At 61.9% G+C, this 24,442-nt stretch overlaps 1 protein-coding gene across 1 annotated transcript; it reads left to right on the plus strand.

Annotated features, from left to right (window-relative positions):
- The first annotated feature begins 15,276 nt into the window (after window positions 1–15,276).
- On the plus strand, window positions 15,277–23,168 carry LOC308341832 (UPF0688 protein C1orf174). Its single transcript, XM_080801860.1, has 4 exons — window positions 15,277–15,446; window positions 20,733–20,843; window positions 21,689–22,165; window positions 22,548–23,168. The coding sequence occupies exons 1-4, from the start codon at window positions 15,432–15,434 to the stop codon at window positions 22,656–22,658; spliced, it is 714 nt and encodes a 237-aa protein (XP_080657986.1). The 5' UTR covers window positions 15,277–15,431; the 3' UTR covers window positions 22,659–23,168.
- The last annotated feature ends 1,274 nt before the right edge of the window (window positions 23,169–24,442 follow it).

Raw genomic sequence — 24,442 nt, forward strand, 5'->3', positions numbered from 1 at the left:
TCGCCCACTATCTCCCTTGAGTCTCAGAAGAGCCTCAGCGGAAGGCATTTTTATCTGCACTTTATTGCGAGGACCCGGGGATATGGAAGTGTCCCCAGGCCACGCGGTAAGTAAGTGGCAGAGCCCAGATTCCAACCCCAGCTCTCTGCTTAGCACGAAGGAGATACCGATGTAGAGAGCAAGGAGGTGCCTTCAAAATGCCGATTTTGAAGCGCTCCCCGTCATCCAGGTCTTGGAGGGGGTCACCCCTCTTCCCACCCAAGCTCTGAACTGAACACCAAATCAGACGCACGAGCCAGTGTGTGGAGAAGCAAAACCTCACCGTGGTCCCGAAGGGCTGGGACACAGCTTCGTGGAGGAACCCAGCAGGCTCCCTGCCCCCCGCCCCTGCTCCCCACAGTCTGGGCAGAGAGGAATGAGGGAGGGACACCCAGTGCCTTCGGCTCATGGCGTGTCCTCTTCTGTCTTCGTCGTACCGGCAAAGGCGGACCAAGGGCTGCCCCCAACTCCCCAGGAGGTCTGCTCCGTTGGGGAGGGAGGAGAGCAAGGACAGGAGGCCCGAGCTTTCCAAGGAGTGACATCTGTCCCCAGGAAGGAAATGTCAGGAGCAGGCAGTGACCACCCACCCAGACACCCAGGCCTCCCCGTGATGCAGAGATGACGGCCAGAGTCCCCTGTGAGACTGGACAGGTTTAGAGAAAGACAAGGTGACCCGCCCGGGCCAGCGTCCTCTCCGCATGAGGAGGCCTCACCTCTGACGAGGGCTTTCTCTGTGAGCCCGTCGGGGCCGGTCAAGAAAGCAGAAGTACCGTCCGCGCTTCAGGGAAAGGCAGCTTCTCATGGGAATTACGCCTTCTGAGGATGTGGGGTGGGAGTGGCTGGGGAGAGAAGGTCCTGAGGGAGGGGAGTAGGGAGAAGAAGCAGCGGGGGGCCGGGGTCCCCGGAGCCGAGGCCAAGAGAGGCTGGCCCCAAGAGGGGGCACACACGGGTTCTGCGGGGGGCTGGCCGAGCCCCAGCCGCCGCCACCTGCCGTGCCAGCAAAGACGCCGCGTCTGAGTCCCTCCACGTGTGGCCACCAGGGCCCCCCGAGAGCCACGGCTCCGGCCACGTTGCTTCCGCAGGACGCACACTGGCCAGCCCCATCTGCCCGGAGGCAGATCCCAGCCTTCGCAGGAGGGCCCAGCGAGTGGACAAGAGACGCCCCAGCCCCCCGGTTGGGGTGGCAGAGGTAAAGGAGTCTGAATTCCGGGGAATGGAGGGAGTCCATGCCTCTCGGGGGCTGCCCGGGACGGGGGAGGGACCGGGGAGGTACGGGACCGGGGAGGAGGGGAGAAACGCGGTGGAGGGCCCAGCATGGACGGAGGACCGAGGGACGTTTCAGAAGGACGGCGGTCAGGCTCTCTCTTCCTTCCCTTTCTGGAGGTCTTCGGGAGTCAAGGCGGCCGAGACGCACCGCAGAGCAGGAGCGGGTCGGTCAGGCCAAGGCGAGGAAGCTGGGGTGAGCGGGGGCTGGGGGCACCGGGCAGAATCGCACTGAGGGGCAGAGGGCACGCGTGGTGTGTGTCGTGCCGTAAAGGAAAGGCTTTCCTGGGGACAGTGTGGGTGAGTGGGCACGGCCTCGCTCCAGCAGTCTCCCCGGGGCCAGAGGGATGCTCCTTTGCCGGCCGCTGCTTCTCAGGGACCAGGCTTCTGTCTCAGAGAAGTCCAGTGTGTCCTGCCCGGTGCAGCCAGCAGCCCTCTCCAAAGAAACAAGATCGAAATGACGGATGTACACATGGGGAGAGGTTTGGTTCAAGGAACTGGTCACAGGGCTGGGGAAGCGCAAGCCCCAGATCTGCGGGCTGGCCGGGAGGCCGCGGACCCAAGTCCGTCTGCCGCAGGATTCCCTGCTGCTGAGGGGACCTGGGTCTCTTGTTCTGGCAAGGCCTTCGACTGATTGGATGAGGCCCACCACGTCATGGAGGGTAGTTGGCTTCACTCACTACCTGGGCACCACGGCCCAGCCAACCTGACACGTGAAATAAACAGCCACGTCTGTTCTTAACACCGTGCCCCGTGTGTCTGTCTTTGCCAGTCCTTGGCCACAGTCGGGAACCGGCTGCATATCCCAGTGGTAGGATGGTGGGGGTGGGGGTAGCTGCCCTCATTTCTCCCTTAGTGCCCGGTAGGATGGCTGCCTCTGGGCCTCAGAGCCACTCTCCGAGGCCAGACAGCTCAGGAGCCCCGTGGGGCCGCGGTCTTCCTGGTCCTCACGCATCCGTGGTGGGCTCACCAGCCCCCTTGCGCTCCGACCCAGACTCCGGGCTTCCGACGCACCACACGCTGTGAACGCCCAGTGCCTTTCGCACCGCCGACCCCATACCTGTCCCCGTCTGCCCCCTGGCCACCCCCGTCGCCCGCAGGGGGGCCCAGCGCGCTGTGCAGTCTGCTTAGCTGCCTGTCGATATTGATGTCCGTCCCCCCGGCCAGACCCTCATCTTCCCAGGGCAGGCCCTGGGGGCCGCTCACATCCACTGTTGACCTCACAACCAGGCCCAGAATGGACACGCCATCGATGCGTGTTGAATGAACCATATTCTGTCCTAAGCCTGTCCCATCATGGCCCCAGACCAGGCCGCCCGCTTTCCGTGCACCACCCTCAACCCTGACACAACGGTCTCGTCCTCCTTCCTCGGGGTCAGAAGCCTGACCAGCAGGAGCTGGACGCTAAGTGCTGGGCAAGCCTGGGGAGAGGCGTCTGTGCTGGTTCACCTGCGAGGGGAGTGAATTTTGGAGCCGCGTCCGGAGCACCGAGTCTTCTCTGCTTGGCCTCCGTCCACACCCGCAGGGCCAGCTGCTCCCGGGCGCCAAAGGCCGTATTGCTTACAGGTGCTGCTCACCAGGGCATTGGGGTCTAGAGCTGGGAGTGTGGCCGGGACAGAAAGAAGCTTGTGCCAGACGTCTACTCCTCAGCCCCCACTCCCGAGCTCCTCTCCACAGAGAGGGGCCCAGTCGGGTCACTGGAGGCCCCAAAACAGTCCGACAGTAGAGTCACAAGAGAGAGCCGCCCTGACCCCACGGCCAGCAGGGGGCCCCGGACGGCAGGCCAGAGGCAGACCTCCACATCTCAGCTGTTCTGGCTCCACTCACCGCCAGACAGACTGTCGCAGAAACACGAGGGGCATGGGCTCCCCCTTGGTCCCCATGTGGGTCCCCGCAGCAGCTCAGGACCACAGCCCAGAGGAACCCCATGTCTGTGATGGGCCTCTGGGTTCCGGCAAAGAGATGCCCGCAGCCCCGGGTGACCCCTGTGCCCGCTGGTCTGACAGCAGGTGTGGGTGCTCAGGTCCTGCCCCATCTCTTGGCCTTGGTTAACTGAAGATTTGGGATAAAGTTGCCAGATGTGTACCCCAGGGGGGCCTGGGAACCCCCAAGGCGGAGTGTCTGTGGGGACTGTCCACGTTCAGTCAAGGCTGGCCTCTCTGGGGAGCCTGAGGGGCACGGCTGCACGGGGGCCGCGGCTGCTGGACTCCCTCCTCTCGCTGAGCTGGGGGTGGCCGTGGGCCCCAGGAGAGAAGCGGAGGGAGGAGCGAGGTCTGAGACGCAGGACAGGACCGGGAGGGAAGGGGCGGGGGAAGGGAGAGCGTAGGCCCTGGAATGGCGAGCGGAGACAGAAGCCGCCCAGGGAGAACACAGCCCTGCGTGCAGGGGTCCCACGGCCCCCAGGAGCGGGCCAGCCCGCGGCCCCTGGGTGCCGTCAGGGCCTCCACCGCTCCGGGCCACCATCTTTTCCTTCGTGACCAAGCGGTTTGGGCCAGCGCACCCCTCCCTCCATCACCACTCATCAGAGGCCCCACAAAGGAAGAGAGGTTTCCAGAAGGCACCCACGGAGTGGGAAAGTCTGCAACCCTGACCTGGGTCTCAGGTCCTGGCTCTGCCTCCTGGATCCTAGCAGCAGAGGCCCCGTGGGCACGGGGCCGGGGGGGGGGGTGGTACCTCTTGTGGAGCCTGGCAGTGACCCCCCCCCAGAAGAGCCTCACGGCGGGGCTGGGCTGGGGGCGGCAGAGTGTGGGGGAGGGCAGGGTGAGCAAACTCCACCCGCCCCCGGGACCCCTGGCCCAGAAGGCCCACAGGAGCCTCCGGGAGGATCAGATCAGCGAGGCCTCCAGGCCCGCAGGGCCGCTGTGCGGGTGGTAGGGGGAAGGGGGGGTCCCAGCTGGTGGCGGGCCCAGGAGCTGAGCTCAGAGGAGGTGAACCCGCCCTGAGCGCCGCTGCCCCCTCTGCATGATTCCAGGTCAACAAGCTGACATCACGCCCCGCATCCCCCGGGGCGCCGGGAACCCAAGAGGAACTTTCTCTGCACTGGACCCCGGCCCAGCAGGTTCCGAAGGTCATCAGGGACAGAACCGCGTTCCCTGTCCCGCACCTGCCGCCCTCCTCCCCAGCCTCCCCCACCCGGCGGAGCTGGAGCGGCTGCCGTTCCCTGTCTCATCCTGCCCCCTGCTGTCGGGACTGAGACACCAGCCTCTGCCGGCCCCTGCGCTCGCCCAGCCAGCCACCCTCCCCTCAGCTAGAGCTCGGCACAAGGCACTTTCCCTCCCTGGGGGACAGGGGGCCGCTCCCCTGCAGCTCCCCACATGGTGGGGAAGTCCCGGCAGGGGCAGGATATCTAACTCCAGAACCGGACGCTACCACCTCCTTACTATGGGGTCTTGGACACGTGACCTCGCCTCCTCATGCCTCAGTCTCCCCAGGTGTAGATGGTGCAGGGAGAGACCCCCATCTCTAGAGTGCTTCGAAAATCAAACGAGCCGATGCACGGAAGAAGTCTAGAACAGTGCCAGGCACAACGAAACTGCCCTCGCAGCACGTGTGTGTCACTGTACTCGCCGCATCAGTGTGGGGGCTCAGACGCCCAGCGTCCCCAGGGTCACCAGACTTGGTTATTCCATCCCCAGTCACCGGGGACCTGCTAGGGGCCCAGCTTTGTCCCAGTATGCCCCACCTGTACGTTAGCCACCTTTGCAGGTGGACACTCCTTCCTCTACAAAAGTGACCCCCCGTGCTGGTCAGTAGTGCAAAGCTGGGGTCCCACGGCAGGAGAGCTGCCCAAGTCAGAAGGCTTGAGAGGTAATGGATGTTCGGGCCCGGACCCCCAGACCTCAGCAGCAGCTCTATCAGAAAGCTGGACGCATCCGACACCGCAAAGTTTAAAAAGCTGGGATAAACCTCCATGGAGACTCTTGAGCTGAAAATGTCACCATCTGGACACAGCACGATGCCCTGGGCCACGTCAAGTGACCGCCAGCTCAGGTGTTACCGGGCACGGAACCAACAAGGGACCGCTGACCGTAAAACACATCGCTTTTCAAAACTCCAGGCAGTAAGTGAACAGCAAGGACATCTTCCCTTGGACACAGAGATAATCAGTTTGAGGCTGGTGGGACGGCTGGCCTCCGGGGGGCATAAGGGGCATCGCTGGGGGCTGGGGGAGGGGTAGAAGAGCCTCGGTGGGGGGCTGGGGAGGGGCAGGGCTGTGCCTCCCCCGAGGCCCGGGGACCCGTGTGCCGTCATCTCAGCGAGCCGGCGGGAGCTGTGGTACAGCTCACTGCGGTTTGGCAGCCCCTGGGCTTTCGCTGGCCTCACCACGGAGCAGCGCAAATATTAAAACATCGTTATCTGTGTGCCTCTCCGCTGGGAGACTGCGTCCTCGCAGCAACAGAATCAAAAATTTTTAGCAAATTAAAAAATTATTCAAAAGAACATTTCTCTCTCACCAAGAAAAAGGCAGGGTGCCTCTCATTTTCCTGAGAGGAAAAATGTTCTATAAAACCTTCCCCCTTTGTAATCAGGTGCACACAATGGGCATTAGTTCCAGGGAATTCAGCAGAAATCGAGAGAAAAGAGATAAGAAAGATCCAACCAGCCTATGGTGAGGGGAGGGGGGGAGTTACAGGCCCACCGGCACACTGTAGTTCATCTTCTCCGTGGGGAGGGGGCTTTTCATCTGGTCTTTGTCCCCCACTTCCGGACAGTCCCCTCTACAATGTCCTGCCTTCCTGGAGGCCTTGGGTCGCCCTGGGCAACCCAACAGCGTGACGCAGAGCGGTGGGCTCTGCGTACGGCTGGCTGTGCCAGAGACACCAGCCCTGAGATGCAGGGTGGGGCTTCGGGTCCCAGGTGCCCATCACCGGGAGACTGAGACCAACAACGCGGGCGACCAACCAGTCAATGATCAGTGATCACTCACTGACCACAGCTGCGTGAGGCAGACCTGACGCGTGAGCCCGTGGGGCAGTGAGGCTCCGGAGGGCTTCCTGGAAGCAATTCTTCCAGTGTGTTGTCACACAGCAACGCTGACGATGACAGGTCCTGACCCCGCGGGAGGGGACAACGGGAACACACTCTGGGCACTTGCCAGGAGTCTGCGGATGCGTCTCTTCCATGGGCTGAGGTCAGTCTGTGTCCTTTCCCTGTCCTTGCCTTGTGAGAGCCCTCGGGGAATTCCTTGACTCCTTCTAGAGAATTAAGCCAACCTGAGAGTAGTCTTGGGGACCCCCAAGTTTGCAGCTAAAGTGAGGTCTTGTGGATACTGCGTCCTTTAACTTTGAATCTAACTCATGCTGCGTGTTGAGCAAGACAGACAGACAGCCAGAGCAAGAGACAGAGGATGAGTCTCGGTCCCCCAACCCCTCGTCCGGGACGACCGCGTCTTCTGGAATACCGAAGGTCTATCCGTATCCCGAGACTGACAGAGTCAAGGGAAAAGATTATCCCCACCTTTCCACCTCTAAACCCATGCCAACTGTGTTAGTTTGAAAATGTCCAAGAATTCCAGATGGTTCAGTCATAAAACCCTCGACAAGGTACAAACCTTGTTAGCCGCTCCCCGTCCACGAGCCAACAACCCCACGAACCCGGAGCCGCGTGTGGAGACCAGATAACAAAGCGGCCCCGCCTTCCACTCTGTGCCCAGAGTCGACAAGGCGGCTGGAGCACGACAGAGCTAACGCCGCTCCTTCGCGCCGCGGGGAGGGAGCGGGGAGGAACCCAGCCTTGGCAGCAGCACGGCCCGACACGCAAGGTTACCTCGCTGACATTGGCTCGCACCTGCTAGCTGCTGCGAGCGAGGACGCAGGTAACCTCGGCTACGCCGCTTCGACATTCGTCCGGTGTCATTCATCTGGCATTTAGCTGCCTCGAAACGCGCTGACCCAAATCTGTTCTGAATTCTGGGCAAGAGGGACGCCAGCCGCCGGGACACGACGAGGCAGACGCCCTTCAGGGAGAGCGGGGATTCCTTCGTGCCGGGGAGCCAGCCAGAGTGAGCGGAGGCTGACCATGCGCCGGGCTGCTCCCCGTGCCCAGGGAGCGAGGGAGACCTCCACTGACCCACGTGGGCCGGTGGGGGCGCGGAGGCCCCTCCCGCGTCCCTCGGGACCGCGGCTGGCTCAGAACAGCCTCCCCAGGTTGACCTACAGCCTCACGTCAGGTATGATTTTGCGAATGAGCCACCTCCTCCGGCGGATACCCTTCTCTGTTCCCTGAGCCAGCCACCACCTGTGTGCTACGGGGAAGGACGGGGCTCGCCCAGACTTCGCCGTGTTTCCCAGTACGTACCGCTGATGCAAAGGTGGGACCTCTCCAGTCCCACGTCCTGGAAGGCAGGACTGAGCTGGGAATGGCGTGAATTCCGTGCGGTTGAAAGGCCACGGGAAGGGAGGGCCTCTTGCACAGTCGGGCCCTCCGGGAGCGGCACTTCTGCCGTCCTGAGCTGCTCGCCCCTGCCTGCCCTCCGGCCGCCCTTGCTTCATCCCCTGATCTGACAGCCGTGGTGGGGGGCACCTGATGCCATCTCTGTAGACCAGAGGAACCTCACTCACTGATTTGGCATCTGATGGAATTCGGGTGTTCGAGGCCACCGCCAGACACCGACCTAGACTCAGGGTCACCTGTTCCTGGTGCTGCTGGGTCCATGCCCTGCCAGAATGTGATATCAGCGCGACGTGGCAGGGCCCCCCGCTTGGCCTTCTCCCGGGTGGGTGGCGGTGGAGTCCTACCAGCGCTCGGGATTGGGTGCGTGGAGCTCAGACCCTTCCAACAGAACCCATCCCTGGGCAGCCACGGACCACCACGTGGCCATGGAGGGAAAAACCACCACCAATTAGCGATCATCCCATTTGTGGACAAATTTCATTCTCTGGCGGCTGCCCCTAACGTGTCGCTGATGCTCAGCCAAACGAACCAGAAGGGCAATGGGACACGGAGGCATTTGTGAGTGGGAGGCAGAGACAGGGCCGCCGCGAGCGCCTGATTTACACATCTCGGCTCCACAGACCGAACCTCACTTGGCGGTTAATATGTTCATAAGCTGATTTCCACCATCGCCACCCTGCTTGCTGGAGGGCAAGGCAGCTCTCGAAATAGGGCTTTTCATCTTTGTGTTTTCCTTCCTGCCTGCCCAAAGGTTCTCATAAAATGGAATTTTCCTCATCTCGCTGGAAATTTAGCCTTTTCCAGGCTCTGCAAATCCCGGGCTCTTTATTCAAAGGACATTGTAACTGTGGGTCCCCTCCCCCCACACACACACACCGCGGGCAGCGAGCCGCTGGAACCTTCCAGGCCAGGGGGTGTCGGGGTGCACGGTCTGAACACTCCAAGCGGACGGCAGCTCGTGGGCACCTCCGTAGGAGTGCTTTCTGTGCGTCTCTGTGTTGTCAGAGCAAACTAGCACGCTTCTCTGCTCACTTTACGAGGGTTTCTGCCTGTCCAAGATCGCAGCCCCACCCCCCCAGCGGAGAGCGCCCACAGCTTCCCGAGGCCAGGGCCCCAGCGGCGGGCCCGCCGCGCGTCTCACGGTGCCAAGGCCCACACGATGGGCTCCGTCGGTGTTTCCTGAATGAAATGAGCGTACGGGGTAGCAGTCACGATGTGCTGAGGAGTTGTAAGGAGACGTTCCTGGCTGATTCCAGCCGATTTTCCCTGGTCCAACGTTGGGGGGATGTGGAGGCATCGTGAGGATTCTCCTCATGCACATTTATATCCGACTCCTTCCCAAAATGACTTTGAGCTGCTATCAATAACAGAAGAGCTGTGGGGTTTTTAGGACACACACCTCATTGCAGAAAAGACAGAAGGCAGGAACTGAAAGCCAAGTGGACGGGAAAAACGGTGTCAAGGAATGTTGAGTATCGACCCCTGGTGGGGTGGCCGCTGTCCCGAGGTGACCACAGCAGTGAGCATGGAGGGCACCGGGTCTCCAGTCTGCGAGGACCCAGAGGAGAAGCTGGCCCCGGACGATGACCTTCCGTGGACCGTGAACTTACTGAAGCATGAGCACATGTGATCACCCACGCGGGCACACGCCTCCCAGCAGGGTGTGGGAGAGTCGCCGCAGAACACGGCCAATTGTTCCCAAACATTTTAATGCCACAAACTGTTTGGTTAGCCTGCAAAGTGAGCTACAAAGATCCCATCCGTGCTGAGCTCGGGGGGAACCCTGTGAGGGGGCAGCATCAGGCTACCCCAGGCCCTCCACCCCTGCAGCCCCTCACCCCTGCACAGGTGCGTGCACGTGTGTCCCCTCCGCGTCCTCCTCCAGCTCTGTGTGCATACGTGCTCTGCACGCCGCCTCCTCCAGGAAGCTCTTCTCGCCCAACCTAACTCCGCGGGAACCCGTTCCTGCTCAACACTGGCTGGTGGCCCTCGGGAAGCCGCGGCCCTTCCCCCAGTGCCCGCAGCAGGAGCTCCCCCTGCCTCTCCAGCGCCCTCTGCGGATCGGAGCCCGCACACCCTTACCCCCAGCCGGGCCCCGGCGAATCTGCATGGAACCAGCCCGCGTGAGGAGCGGAGCTATCTCACCGGCAGACCGCTGTCCGGCCGGGCGCTGTGCTCGTCCAGACGCAGACGCTGAGAAACCGGGCTGCGAGCTTTCCCTTTCTTTTATTTTTCTCATCGATGCTTCCACGTATCGCAGCCCTTTTATAAGCAACCTGTTTTTCAGAGCGGTGTAGGTTCACAGCAAAACCGAGGAGACACTGAGATCTCTCCAAGTCCCCTGCCCCCCGCTACCACTCAGCCTCCCCCACTGCCAACACCCGCCCGGCACGGGCGGACGTCATGGCCGATGAACCTACGTTCACACGTCGTCATCCCCCAGCGGCCACAGTTCACGCCGCGGTGTGTTCTCGGTGGTGTATATCCTGCGGGTTTGGACAAAAACAGAAATTGCTCACTCAGAGTCACTTCACTGCCCTGAAGGTCCCGTGTCCTCAGCTCATCCGCCCACCGCACCCGTCCCCAGGGAACACCGACCCCGGTGCCCTGTCTAGGTTTGCCTGGAGTCCTCTGACGGGCTCTTCTCTTAGGGTGATGCGTTCGCGGTTCCTTCCCGTCTCTCCATGGCTCGACGGCTCGTGCCTTTTTAGCACTGAATAATATTCCATTGTCTGGACGGACCATTTTCTTTATCCACTCGCCTTTTCTAAAGGACGTCTTGGTGGCTTCCAAGGTTTAGCAATTACAAACAAGGCTGGTAGCAACGTGCTCATTGTGCAGGCTTTCGTGCGGACCTGAGGGAGCGTAACTGTGGCTCCCATGGTAAGAAGGTGCCTAGTTCTGCAAGAAACCACCGACCTGTCTTCCAAAGCAGCCACGCCGTGTTGGATCCCACCAGCAGTGAGAGAGTTCCTGCTGCTCCACATTCTTCTGTACCTTTTACACTTGTGGCTTTCCCTCACTTTTTAGGAAAACTATTCTGTCTTTTAACCATAAAGGATCAGCATATAAGAGACAATCTTTCATCACACAGGCCACCATCTGTGGGTGGTAAGGAGACACGCTCCAGGCCAGAAGGACCCCAGCTAATGAATCCGCCGACTTAAACAATTGAAAATTCTCTCCAACTTTCTCGCCAGCCCCGCAGTGTTTGTGGAAGGCAAACACCGAGCTGTGGACATAGCAGAGTGTTTGGGCAGTGAGCTTGGGTTATGGGTGAGAATACAGAGTTTCCTCCCAATCTTCAATCCGCAACTCCCTCCTATGCATTCTTCCCGCCAGCCATCCCTCCAACAAATATTTGCTGAGCACCTGGCAGCATGTCCCGGGCGCCAAGCCGGGCTCTGGGGCTACGGTTGTGAGCTAAACACAGGCCTCGGCTTCCAAGACCTGGAAGGCGGGGGCACAGCCAGTCTGGAAGAGGGAAAGGAAGTGCCTGGGAGGAGGGAGAGATCCAAGAGCACCTTCTGCACCAGCTCTGGGCCTCCCGCCTCGCTGGGAGGGGCGGCCTTGGCCCAGACGGGGGCTCCTGCCAGCTTCCTCCCGCTGGACCTGAAAAGGGCTTCATCCTGGAGGGAAGCAATGACCCTGAATAATTCCCGCTGTCACTTCCTACAAGGAGCCTTAATCGGACCGCACCCCCCGTGGGCTGTCCCCTGAGCGCCCATCCCCCACTGCCTCCACCCCCACCCCCAGCTGGACTACAAACAGGACAAAGACAGGTGCACCACCATTGTAAGGCTCTCCCAGGCACACAGCAGGAGCTCAGCAAACACACGGAATGAGGGAGTGGGCGAGCAGGAGGGAAGAGAGGCGAGCTGCAGGCAAAGCAGGAGGCTGACTAAAGCTGAGAGGCAGCGTGCGGCACTGCTGATGCCCCTCCCCGCAGGGACCCTAGGCTGATCTGAGGTTTCAGTGGGGATTAGCCAGGGAGACCGACGGGGGCTGGGGAGAGCAGGCTTTCAGCGCAGGGCCAGGTGGGGAAGGGGACCCGCTGCACTCTGGGAGCCAGGAGGGGAGCAGCGTGAGCAGCAGAAGGCGAGGGGCGAGGGCAGCCGAGCTGGGTGGGTCTGGAGGGAGGGCCGTGGCGGGCACCTCACCTGCTACACCTTCATTCAGTGAACACTCCCGGAGCTCCTGCTGTGTGCTGGGACTTCCAGGCCATGTGACGTCCGGTTCTTGATCCTAGAAGCGGTGAGGCAGCCCCTGCAGCTTCAGGAGGGGGTCAGGCCACCACTGGTTAAGTGACCAGTCCGTTGCCGTGGGCAGTGTGGGCGAGAGGAGAAGGGGGACCAGCCGCGCGGTCTAGAATTACCAGGAATGGTCACTGCTCGGAAACAGACAAGGAAGGAAGGTTAGCTGATGGGGAGGCCCTGGGCGTCAGGCCAGAGCAGCTGGGGGGCTAGAAACACCCTTCCCACAACCGGCGGGTGTACAGGGCACCTCTGCAACCAGAGTTGAAGCCCTTGGGGAGGCTGAACTCCGGAGGCACCCAGGGCTCCGGCCTGTCCGAGTCAGGCGTGCCCAAGCAGGGGGCCCGGCATCCGCTGACACCAGAGCAGCCGGAGAGCCAGAAACTGGCCCATGGCCGTCAAGGGCCAACTGATGATGACGAAGCTCTAGAACCTGGGTGAGGTTCGGTGGGCTGAGGTCCGGAGCCGACGACCAAGAAAGAATTCTTGAGACATCTTTGGTGCAAAATGGTGGTTTATTAAAGCACGGGGACAGGACCCGTGGGCAGGAAGAGCTGCGGCCCCGGGTTGTGAGGGGTGGCAGGTTCTGTACCCTGCGGTTGGGGGAGGGCGAGGGAAGCGGAGGTTTGAACGGAGTTTTCGTATGCTAAAGGAGGCCTACAAGGTGCTGGAAGATGCTGGATGGGATACGGAGGTCTCCCAGCTTGATCAATGTTGTCTTTCGGCACGCCATTGACATCAAGCTAGTTGGGAGCTTCCTGTCTTTCGGGATTGTGATCTCTGCAAGTTAACTGTTTGTTTCTCATCTATGGCGGTCAGGGGTGCCTGAGGACTGCCACACACATCACCGAGGGGAGCGGGTGGAGAGGGGGTGCAAGGTGCCAGCTTTTGCTTTGTCCTCAGCCAGCCTCCTGCTCCGTCATCAGTGAGAAGGGGAGTTCTGAAGGGCTCCGGAATAAAAGCACAGAGCCCAGCTTATTGGGAAGCCAGTCTCAGCAGAAGTGGGGCAGCTGAGGTGTTTAACACGGCTCGGCCGTGGGTTTCCCTCCAGCGGCTGCCAGGGATCGGATTAGTTTCCTTTCCACACGGACTTTCCCGCCATTTGTCTTCTCCTTTCCACGCAGGCCGTGGGAGATAAGGCCGCGGGCAGCCCAGCCCTGGGAAGGGAGAAGGATCCAGCAGGCCGCCGGGCGGACGAGCGCGCGTGAGCGTGCACACCGACCCGTGCAGCTCTTCCCTCGCGGCCGGAACCAGAGCCGCGTGCGGCCTCCCTGAAGGGGCTCGGGCTGGTCCGCACGGCGGGGAGGGGCCGGCGGGATCTCCGTCCAGCGCGTCTGCAGGCTCGGAGGGAGTCGATCTGCGGGAGCAGAGAACATGGACGCTTCCGCAGGAGGGTACGAGTCACCCTCTGCGGGGGAACGACGCACACGGGCACCCTCAGATCGGCCACGGGGCCGAAGCTCAACACAGGTCACTTGTCAGCCTTTCACAGCTGAACTGGAGAATCTAGTGCATCTGACAAAACTGCCGGATCTAAATGTTCTCACCTGTAAAAACAGTCCTAAACACCCCCGGCACTGACTGCAAAGACCTCCTGTGGCTTGGGGCTGCCACAGTGCGGAGCCACGGGGGTGGGGGGGGCCGGCTGGTGTCCCTCAGTCCTGGGGGAGGGGTACTGAGGGGCTAGAGGACAGGGCTGGTGTCCCTCAGTCCTGGGGGAGGGGTACTGAGGGGCTAGAGGACAGGGCTGGTGTCCCTCAGTCCTGGGGGAGGGGTACTGAGGGGCTAGAGGACAGGGCTGGTGTCCCTCAGTCCTGGGGGAGGGGTACTGAGGGGCTAGAGGACAGGGCTGGTGTCCCTCTGTCCTTGGGGGGGGGGTACTGAGGGGCTAGAGGACAGGGCTGGTGTCCCTCAGTCCTGGGGGAGGGGTACTGAGGGGCTAGAGGACAGGGCTGGTGTCCCTCAGTCCTTGGGGGGGGGTACTGAGGGGCTAGAGGATAGGGCTGGTGTCCCTCAGTCCTGGGGGGGGGTACTGAGGGGCTAGAGGACAGGGCTGGTGTCCCTCAGTCCTGGGGGAGGGGTACTGAGGGGCTAGAGGACAGGGCTGGTGTCCCTCAGTCCTTGGGGGGGGGGTACTGAGGGGCTAGAGGACAGGGCTGGTGTCCCTCTGTCCTTGGGGGGGGGTACTGAGGGGCTAGAGGACAGGGCTGGTGTCCCTCAGTCCTGGGGGAGGGGTACTGAGGGGCTAGAGGACAGGGCTGGTGTCCCTCAGTCCTTGGGGGGGGGGTACTGAGGGGCTAGAGGACAGGGCTGGTGTCCCTCAGTCCTGGGGGGGGGTACTGAGGGGCTAGAGGACAGGGCTGGTGTCCCTCAGTCCTGGGGGAGGGGTACTGAGGGGCTAGAGGACAGGGCTGGTGTCCCTCAGTCCTGGGGGAGGGGTACTGAGGGGCTAGAGGACAGGGCTGGTGTCCCTCAGTCCTTGGGGGGGGGTACTGAGGGGCTAGAGGACAGGGCTGGTGTCCCTCAGTCCTGGGGGGGGGGTACTGAGGGGCTAGAGGACAGGGCTGGTGTCCCTCAGTCCTGGGGGAGGGGTACTGAGGGGCTAGAGGACAGGGCTGGTGTCCCTCAGTCCTTGGGGGGGGTACTGAGGGGCTAGAGGGCAGGGCTGGTGTCCCTCAGTCCTTGGGGGAGGGGTCCTAGACCCCAGCGCTGGGGGTCCGGCGTGCTTAAAGGCAAGGCTGGATTTCATGTTTTTAAAACTCTCCAAGGCGGCCACTGGCTTTAACGCAGGGTCCCTGAGGTGCCAGGAGCCGCGACACTGGAGACGGGAGCGGGCGCCGCCGGACCGTCACCCCGTGCGGCAAGGGCCGTGCGAGGGCCGCCTGCGGTCCACCTCCGCGGGGGGACAAGCCGGGCGGGGTCGCAGCAGGACCACGCGGGGACTCGCCGGTCCACCTCCGGCGGAAGGGGCTTCGCCGGCCCCCAGGCCAAGCGCACCACGGCAAAGGCGCGACGCTCACACACCGCGGACCAGAGCTGGAAACCGACCTCCGCCGCGGGCCTCCGGCGAACAAGCACTTCCCGCCTTCGCCCGGACACGCGGCCGGCGCTTCGGGAGCTGCCCCTCACAAACATGGCCGCCGCCCGGCGGGCGCCCCTCACAAACATGGCCGCCGCCGCGATGACCCCGGAGGCCGCCCGGCGGATGCCCCTCACAAACATGGCCGCCGCCGCGATGACCCCGGAGGCCGCCCGGCGGACGCCCCTCACAAACATGGCCGCCGCCCCGCCCACTGCGCACGGCGCGGACTTTGTTGAGTCACGTGCAGGGGACGCCGGACTGTGATTGCTTAACCTTCTGGTGGCGTCGGACGCCGGGCCGCGGGTCGCGGGCCGGGGGGGTCGCCGCTCCTTTGAGAAGCGTTAGGCCGGGACGTGGGGACTCGGGGCGGTGCTGGGGGCGGCAGCGCGCCGCTCACACCCATGAGGAGCCGGAAGGTGAGGGGCCGAGGCCGGGGCGGGGGGGAGCTACGCCGAAGAGGCTGGGGCTCCGGCCACCCGTCGTCTGGGGAGCTAAGGAGTGACCGCAGTGCGCCCAGGGCCGAGGGGCGGCACCCGCTCGGCCGCCTCGGGGTAGGGGGCTTCCAGACCACGGCCCTGGGGAGGAGGCTTCCAAACCACGCCGGGGAAGCTGGGGGATCCTGGTCACGCCCCCCCCCTGTACGGTGCAGCCAGATCACTGCCCGGGATGGGGGGCTCCCAGAGCGCGCCCCGGGAGGGGCGGGGCACCCCGGGTCACGCCCTCGGAGTAAGGGGCTCCCAGAGCGTGCCACGGGGGGAGGAGCGGGGGAGGGGAGCATCCTGGGTCACGCCCCCCCTCTCCACCCCCGGGTAAGGGGCTCCCAGACCTCGGCCTGCGAGGCGGGCATCCTGGGTCACGCCCCGGACAGAGGGCCGCCAGGTCCCATCCCAGGAAAGGGGGTCTCCTTCTCCAGAACCGGTCTGGACCCCGGGAACCGCTGCCACTACCGAAGCCCTTGGTTTTCGGCTTGGCGGCCGTCACCTCGGGGGCCGCGTGGGGTGGGAGGGCACTGGCCGGGGCGCGGGCTCCCGCACTGGGGGCCCCGCGGGGCTCCGCCGCTGGGCATTGGGGTGCGGGGGGGTGTCTCACCAGCCTGACACCCTTTTACGGAGTTGCTGGGCCCGGCCGCAGAGTTCCTGCCCGGCTGGGGTGCGCGTGCGGTTCTGCTTCCGTGGTCCTTAAGCACGTGTGCTTTCTTCTGTTCTCGTTTAAATGCCTTAAAGTGGACACTTCGTAATGCAGCATTTCAGTGACTCATTTGTTATTGTTTAACATTTTGTTCCTAGCGGTTGCTCTGGGCTTTGCCATACACATTGTAACAGTGGAATCCGCTGCAGGTCTGTGGTCGCCTGGTCCCAGTGGGATGTACACCTGTACCTTTATTCCCTTGGCCCGCTGTCTCGGGGTCATACACCTGTTCCCGCTCTGAGTGTAGGAAGCCGCAGTCCTGCCCGGTTTCTGTCCCCTGCTGGCATTTCCCCAGCGCAGTGCAGCCGGATCCCGCCCCTGCCCTTGGTGCTGGTGCTGCCAGAGCACATCCCTTTATGTGTGTCTATAGCTGCTTTCTAAACCAGTTAAGAGAGGAGTACCTACACCCGAAAACAGGGTTCTGCAAGGACGGAATGACCTCCCTGGTGCTTGCTCACCGGGGATCACGGAATGTCCTTTAGTACTCCTTGTAAGACGCGGCTGCTGGCCGCAGGTCCCTGCTGACCTGGCAGTGCCTGTCCTCCTCTCTTTCTTGAATGGCTTTGCTCCGTGCGGGATTCTTGGTTGGGGATTTTTTCTTGGAGAACCTGGAGTTATGTGACTGTATCCACTGATTCTGCCAGGTTAGTGGCGTATTTATGGAGCTCCCTGCTAAGGGAGGGTCGTTCTCCGTGGCTGTCTTCAAGATGTCTTTGGTCCCTGGCTTTCAGGATTTAGTGCTGTGTGCATTTACGGACCTCGTTGCATTTTTCCTACTGGGAGCGGAGTCCTTTGAGATTCCTGTTGTGTTGGTCGCTATTTTTCAATAAATTTGGGAAGCTTTAGCCGTCATTTCTGGCTTTTCTGCTCCTTTCCATCCTGGTACTCCGATTACACGTATGTGGGTGCACTTACGTGTGTCCAGGGTTTTCTCGAAGGCTTCCTTTTTCGCTCTCTTTTGTCTCTGTCCAGTTCTTTACTTGTGCTTTCTCATCCTCTTGAACAGACCCCAAATGGCCACTTTTAAGTCTTTTTCTGATAAAGTCAAACCCGGCCACTCTCACAGGCACTTCTGTCTCTGGTTTTTACTCCAGTGTACGGGTGTGCTCTCCTGTGTCAAATCTGGGCATTTCAGATAATGTCGCAATTCTGGGTTCCCCACGGCTTGTTGCTGTTGGTAGGTGTTTTATTTGTTTAGTGATTGGGCTGATGATCCTGTTGGATGCTTTATTCCCGCTCTCCCCAGGTGACAGTCCAGTGCCCGGTCAGCACCTTCACCCTGGGGGGCGCTCTCCTGCTGCTCGCAGACCACACCTGGCGCTTAAACTCTCATTAAATGGCTTAAACTCCCACTAAATGCCGTTGGGTTGGATTGCTCAGTTGTTTGCGGCAGTCGCCTGGGGCCTAACTTGCTCTGCAGACTCATCTGTCACCGGGTGGCAGCTTTGAAGGCTGAGGCCTGGCTTCCTAGTCACGTTTGGTGCTTGCTCCGACCTCAGAAGGGCTCCTCCGGCTGCGGGATTCCCCGCTTCTCACCTGCAGACTGACTGGCCTGAAGTTCATCTTGGTTCTGTCGTAGCTGCCTTTTTTCCACATCCTCTCCTGTTCCTGAGAGCCCCCTAAGGCCAGACCATCTCCACACTCCCGCAGAGGAAGTCAGTTCTGAGGGCAGAGACGAAGCACCCTCTGTTGTAACGCCTGCCTCTCCCGCAGGCGAAGTCTCAGAGTCAAGTGCTCTGTCTAGGGACCGGGACAGGCTTCACTGCAAGACACCTGTGTCCCACCGAGCGCTCTCGGAGAGGTGGCGGTGCGGCCGCCCGCGATCCCCTGGGCCTGCTTCTCCAGGCCTGGAACCACCTCCACAAGCAGGGGCAAGGGTGAGGGGGCCCCGGTCTTCTTAGTGCTCTGCCCAGGCTGTCCCACAGCTGTGGTCTGGGCCGAAGGAAGTCCCCTCTTCTCAGCACCCCCCCACCCCCCACGCACACACCCAGGACTTAGCGTGGGAACAGGTAGGATGAGGACAGAATCAGAAAGGCTGACATCCCGCTCCAGGTGGGAGGACACCTCTCTGTCTGGGAGCGGGCGGGCGCCCCGTGTCCTCGGCCGTGGGGTCTAGAGTTCCCACGCCGCTGAGTTTGCAGGTGGTCCTGAGAGAGCGCTCCGTCATGTGCGCTTTGCCCGTTTCCAAAAGGCTTAAATGGTTTATCATACTTTCTGCCAGTTTTATAGGGGTCGTGGGGTTCCTCATGCTGTCTTGCCCTTTTGGGAAACCACGTTTTTGCCTTTGACGTCCGGTTTTAGCCAGTCTGCTGGAAGGTGGAAGACGTCAACAGCGGGAGGTCTTTCCTCTGGGATTAAGTGGAAGCAGCCGCTCTCCGAAGCAGAAGAAAGTGCTCGATGCTCGACGTGCGGGAGCGGGCTCCTTGGGGGTTCCACCCGAGACTGAACCAAAGCCGTCACACGCCCGGTTTGGCTGCGGCTCTCGGGTGGATGACGGGTGGCACCGGAACCACCACAGCTCCGGAGCGTCGGCCTGGACCCACCACGGGTGTGTCTCCGGGGGCCTGGAAAGTTGGAGGTGAACACGCCCACCCGGGGAGCCTGGTGACCCCTAAGACGACAGTCCCTGCCTCAGAGATGAAGACAGGAGGCCTCGGAGAAGAGCCAGGACGCCCCCCACCCCCGCTCAGCCGCCGCGGAGCTGCCGAGCGGCTTCACGCAGCAGCTCTTGGAGCTCACGTGCGCGGTGACGCAGGGCAAGGAGGACTTTGAGGCCACACAGCACTTGGCCGACCTCACATAGGCTCCCCTGCGGAGCCATCCTCGTCTTAAAGCTCCTTGGAAGCTGTTGAAGCAGGAGGCACAGCGCCTGCTACGTCAGTACTCGGTGACACTCAGTGACAGCAGCTGCTGTCCTCAGGGCCATCCGTCCGTCCATCCGTCCCCCGCTGCGCCCAGCCAAGCACAGTCGTGTGGGAAAGTGTTAGGAGGACTTGTAACAGAAGAGAAGACGGTTGGTGGCCTGGGACGGACATGGCCCTTCCCTCCCAGGGGGAGAGGGCTCCGGCGGTACAGGGCAAGGAGGGGGGCGTTCCAGAGCCTCTGCTGGCTCCGCTCCCCGCGTGTGGCTGCGCACCCACGGCTGCCGGGCTCCAGCAAACCCTGCTCTTGACACGGCGTGGGCCCAGGCCCAGTGCACCCACGCGCCAGGCCCTTTACCTGGTCCCGAGCTCCTTGCCCCTACTGTGCGCATGCCGGGAGGGCACCTGTCCTTCCGCAGGCCGCTGCCTTTCCTTTTCCTTGTGTTTGAATGCTCTCCGGGTCGCTCCCGCTGTCTCACAGCCTGGGCGAGCCGCCACCTCCCAGGGCCTCTGGAAAGCCAGGGCTGCAGGTGGGGGGCGGACGGGACAGCGCGGTAGAGGCTCTACGCCGGGCTTTGATGCGTCTCCGCTGTGGAGCACGCTGCCCTCGACCCAGCCCCGGGGCCCACGCGTCTGGGGCCTGCTGGGACGCGAGCCCGAGGGCCTCCCACCCGCATGCCCACGGGTCCTCGCCCACTGCTGTGCGACAAACCTTTATTGTCAGGTTTCAAGCTGAGCTTCAAATGGATCGTCTTCTCAGTGCATTTGGTATCCGTTCCAGAACGGAAAAAGGAATGAGTGGAAAACTGGTGCAACTCAAGGCAGGTGTGTGGTTTAGGGAGCAGGGAGGGCTGCACCAAGGCGACCTGGTTTGGCCAGAGGCACGTGGGTTCTCAGTTCTTACTGTTTTGGGTCATTCCTTCCTTGTCGTTAGGAGACTGCGTTGCATTCAGGGTAAACCGGACACAGACCGCTGAGTCGGTAACATTAGCCACAACCTAACTGCTTTAAACCAGCAGAGTCGGGCTGTTTCCACCTCTACAGCGAGGGTGGGTGGCATGGGGGGTGGCTTTGTTTTTCCTGTCACCTTTTACGGAGAACGCGTACACCGTGTAAAAGTTGGAGAACCTCCTGAGAAAGGGGATGTGTGCTTCTGAACACATCTGAAGCTGACTTAATGCCAACGAACTCCCAAGGGGAGGTTCCTCCAAATGTGTGCCGTGGAGACACACCACCCCGAGCTTCCAAGACGGTAGCGAAGAACAGACATGCGTCGTCTTTTTTTTTTTTAAGATTTATTTATTTGACGGAGAGAGAAAGATCACAAGTAGGCAGAGAGGCAGGGGGTGGGTGGAGGGGGGGAGAAGCAGGCTCCCCGCTGAGCAGAGAGCCCGATGCGGGACTCGATCCCAGGACCCTGAGATCATGACCTGAGCAGAGACTTAACCCACTGAGCCCCCCAGGCGCCCCAGAACAGATGTGTGTCTTAAACCCGAAACAGTTTTGTCTGTTTGCACGGGGCCCCAGTGTTTTTCCAGGAAGAGGAGGGGATGGGGCGGGAGCGACCCTGCAGCGGCTTCTTCGGGTGGGGACGCCCCGTGCCCGTGCTCACGTCCCGAAGAGCACTGACTGACGCTGTGGGACCTGCTCTAGCTCGCAGGTGCCGTGCGGTCCTCAGCGCGCCTCCGAGCCCGCCGCTGCTCAGCCAGGTTGGCCTCTGCCCGGGAAGCCGGCCCCGCCACGTCTGCCAGGACGCTATGCCAGGTGAGCCTTGCCAGCACAGAGACGCCGGGACTTGACTGGGGTCCATCTCCGTACAAAACATTGGTCCTGAGGTGTGTCGGAAAGAGCGGGGTTGCTTACCCCACAGAGGGACTTCGGGCACCGTGATCACTGTCCGAGAAAGCTGCGCTCTGCGGGCTGGGGCCGTGTCCTTGGAGCGCTCCCCCAGCGGGGGATACACGGGGCTCACGCTCCGTCCCCACATGCCCCTCTTCTAATCATTCTGGGAAAGCAGCCTTTTGCCCAAGGTCGGCTGGCACAGGGCCACGCCCCGTCCCCCCTGCAGTCTTGGGGAGCGAGCTTTGCCCTGCAGCCCTGGTGCCCAGAGTCGCTGGAAGGCCGACCTCCCCCACATCCCGCTCAGGGGTCTGGCTGGGACTCGGTCTGACGCCCGCAGCTAACTCGGTTCTGTTTGTGCGCTGCTCCAAAGACCGTGACATCCCTTTGGCGGCGTTTGCGAGCCCCTGCTGTGTGCCTATAACGCCTTCGTGCAGCTTACGTTCTAGCAGGCGTGCGTGGGAACTGGACGTCTGTTGGCACTTTATGATCCGTCCATACCTGCTTGGGAAGTTCCCTTGGGCACTCCCAAGGCCCGCGGGTGAGCGGGCAGGGATGGGAGCGGCGGCCGGTGTGGCTACATCTTTCCCAGTCACCGGTTTAAATTCTGTGCCTTTGGGGGAGGTGACCTAACTCTCTCCTCCAGGGTGTGGCAGCAGCACCTTGATTGTTCAGGAACTCTAGCCTCTGGGACCGAGACGTTCTTGATTCTCTCCCTGCCCCGTAATCCCAGATGTATCTGGTTTCCCCTTACGCTTTTCTGTTGACAGGCCTCGTCGCACAAAGCTGCCGACAGGCGAATTTCCAAGAAGTTCAAGTATGACAAAGGTCATCTCGGGAAATCAGAATTACAGAAACTCGTCCCGAAGGGTGAAAGCCTTGGGCTGCCCAAGATCCCCCCCAGGAGCCCTTGTAACGATGAGTCTCTGGGGTTCGCTGAAGACCAGGGGCTGCCTCCAGGAAAGGGAGCTGGGGCTCCTGCCCAGCCAGAGGCCGCAGGGCCCCACCTCGGGGACCGCACAGCTGTGGGCGACACCGGCCCCGCAGAGACTGAGGACGGCCTGTGCCTGCCCGCGCCCGGGGTCCTTCCAGGAGAGGAGCCTCACGGCAGCCGCGCCACACGGGGTGGGTCGGCAGAGCAGGCGCCGAGGCCCCCGCTGCAGACGGACGACAGCGTCTTTCTGGACGAGGACAGCAACCAGCCCATGCCCGTGGGCCGGTTCTTCGGAAACGTGGAGCTCATGCAGGTAAGACGGGCGCCCCGCGCAGGCTGCACATGGTCAGCTCAGGGCCTGCATGTGGCACTGCCTCAGCACAGGCCCCGTTTCCCACGAGGAGGAGACACGCCGGCCACCTGGGAGCAGCCCCTCCCTGTCCTGAGCAGGGGATCCTTGCCAGGGCGCAGCCTCTCCTGGGAGGCCTCTCCTTCCTTGCTCGGCCATCGGGGTGGGGGCTGGTGCGGACTCTGGGCCTCCCCCCTCGGTCATGGGTGGGGAGCAGCCGCCCCCAACACTTGCTGGCTGTCCTCTTCCCTCGGATCAGCCGGGGTGGCGGGGCGAGCCCGCCCCTGGGGTGCTCACCAGTGCGTTGGGCTGGCGGTGGCTGAGATGACTGTCCTCTCCCTCCAAGGACCTTCCCCCGGCGTCTTCGTCTTGTCCTTCGATGAGCAGACGGGAATTCAGGAAAATGCATTTCAGAGCCAAAGATGACGAAGACGACGACGACGGTGCCGAAATGTAAAGAATAAAGTACACGGTGGTTCCTTGCATATTTAATACTGTTAGTAGTTTTGACAGTTTAGCAAGTGACGAGATTTATATCAAGCGTCTCCCAAGAAAATGTGTTCTTAGCCAGATGCTGAAACGGACCCACGAAGGTCCTCGGGCAGGACGCCGGGCGCCTGGAGCGTCGACACTCGTGGCCCGGAGCCGTCTCTCAGACTGGCCCCCGCTGCTCCATGCGCTTTCTAGAGTCTGCGGCCGCGCCGTCGGTGCGAGCCCCCGAGCCACCCAGGGGCCCGCGGGAGAGACCGTTCCGAAGAAGACGCCTCCCTCGGCTCTGTCCCTCGGCTCTCTGGCTTTGCTAAGACGTGAGTTTATTACGTTAACAGAAGTGGCTCATTCTTGGGATTGAGTCAGTGCTGGCTCTTGAGGAACTCTCCTTTATTTCTGTACACGGAGCTGCTGTTTACCTCGGAAACTTGCAAAGTACATATGAGAGAGAAATAAAATATATTTTGAAAATATTTTTAAAGAAATCTTTATGTTCCTAAAACCCTACTCCTTTCTAAAATGTTTGAGAGCCAAGTGGAGGACACGAATCCTTTCCTGCCTCCCGGGTGTCGGGCTGGGTCGGCCTTTGTGCCCGCTCACCGGGGGGAGGTGACACCGTGAGTAGAGAGCTGAGGCCACTGGCTAGAAGGGACGCGGTGCACACGCGCACACACACCCTCGTGTAGACCGAGGGATTCCTGAGACCACCGCGATGGGCCACGCCGTCCTTGCCCCATGTGGTGATGAGACCCGATGTCCCCAAGGGCTGTGGCCCCCGTCCGTGGTGTAACCAGTACAGAGGTTACAGAGCGCTGGGGAGGGAACGCAGCAGGGAGCCCAGGTCCCCCGTGACCAATGCAAGGAGAGAAGCTGCCTCCAGCTCAGGAAGACGGGGACTGAACCGCGCGACGAGGACCGTCTCCTCTTGAGCTGCGTCCACACCCTGGTCCCGCGTCCGTGGTTCTGGTTACCCACGCTCAACCGCCAGGCGGGAGCCAGGGTCCTCCTGGGACACGTTGTCAGAAGATCTGAAGCAGCCCAACGCTGTCGCCTGCCCACGCCACTCCCCTCCGTCTCCACGCACACATCCTCCTGTCACCCTCCCGGGGAGAAGGGCGAGTGCAGGCCCGGGAGAGCTCTAGACCTCGGACCTCTAACCTCACGGCCGTGCCACGCTGTGACTGCTCGTTCCCTGCTGTGCCTCAGTCATGGTTCCACGCAACCTCACGTGTGTGTACGGGACAGGGCTGGCACATGGAGGGTTTGGGACCAGCCACACAGGCATCCACTGGGGGTCTTGGAAGGGATCCCCCGCCAATAACAGACATTTCTGACTTAGTTATAACAGCAGCTCGATATAACCCTATGAATTTCCAGAAACACTCAAACGTGGGTCTTCACACGATGACGTGCCCATGGCCGGGGGAGCAGTGTCGGAACTAGGAGAGCCGTCTTGCCGCGCTATCCCCAGCGCCCGTTGTGCAGGGGACCCTCAGACCCACTCCCCCAGGACTCGAGAGAAGCCACGATGCTCACAGTCCCATTTATCACAGGGAAGCCACACGCAGGGAAAATGCCTGCAGTGGCTCCCGGGCCAGCACGGACGCAGGCTTCATCCTCCAGGCACCCGGGAAGCTCACCCGAGCCCTACTGGGGTCAGTCACACAGGCTTGGAGTGCCTATCTGGGACCGAAACGCCCCCCACCGCCCCTGGTCTCACCTCATCAGCCCCCGCCTTGCTCGCAGCCCTCA

Source organism: Martes martes (assembly GCF_963455335.1).
Source record: "Martes martes genome assembly, chromosome: 4".
In the NCBI taxonomy this organism is placed as follows: domain Eukaryota; kingdom Metazoa; phylum Chordata; class Mammalia; order Carnivora; family Mustelidae; genus Martes; species Martes martes.

Bases quoted from the DNA above. Each gene is read 5' to 3' on its own strand.
- LOC308341832 (XM_080801860.1), top strand. The intron at 20,844-21,688 runs GTGAGCCTTGCC...TTCTGTTGACAG, and splicing joins CTGCCAGGACGCTATGCCAG to GCCTCGTCGCACAAAGCTGC. The intron at 22,166-22,547 runs GTAAGACGGGCG...TCTCCCTCCAAG, and splicing joins GAAACGTGGAGCTCATGCAG to GACCTTCCCCCGGCGTCTTC.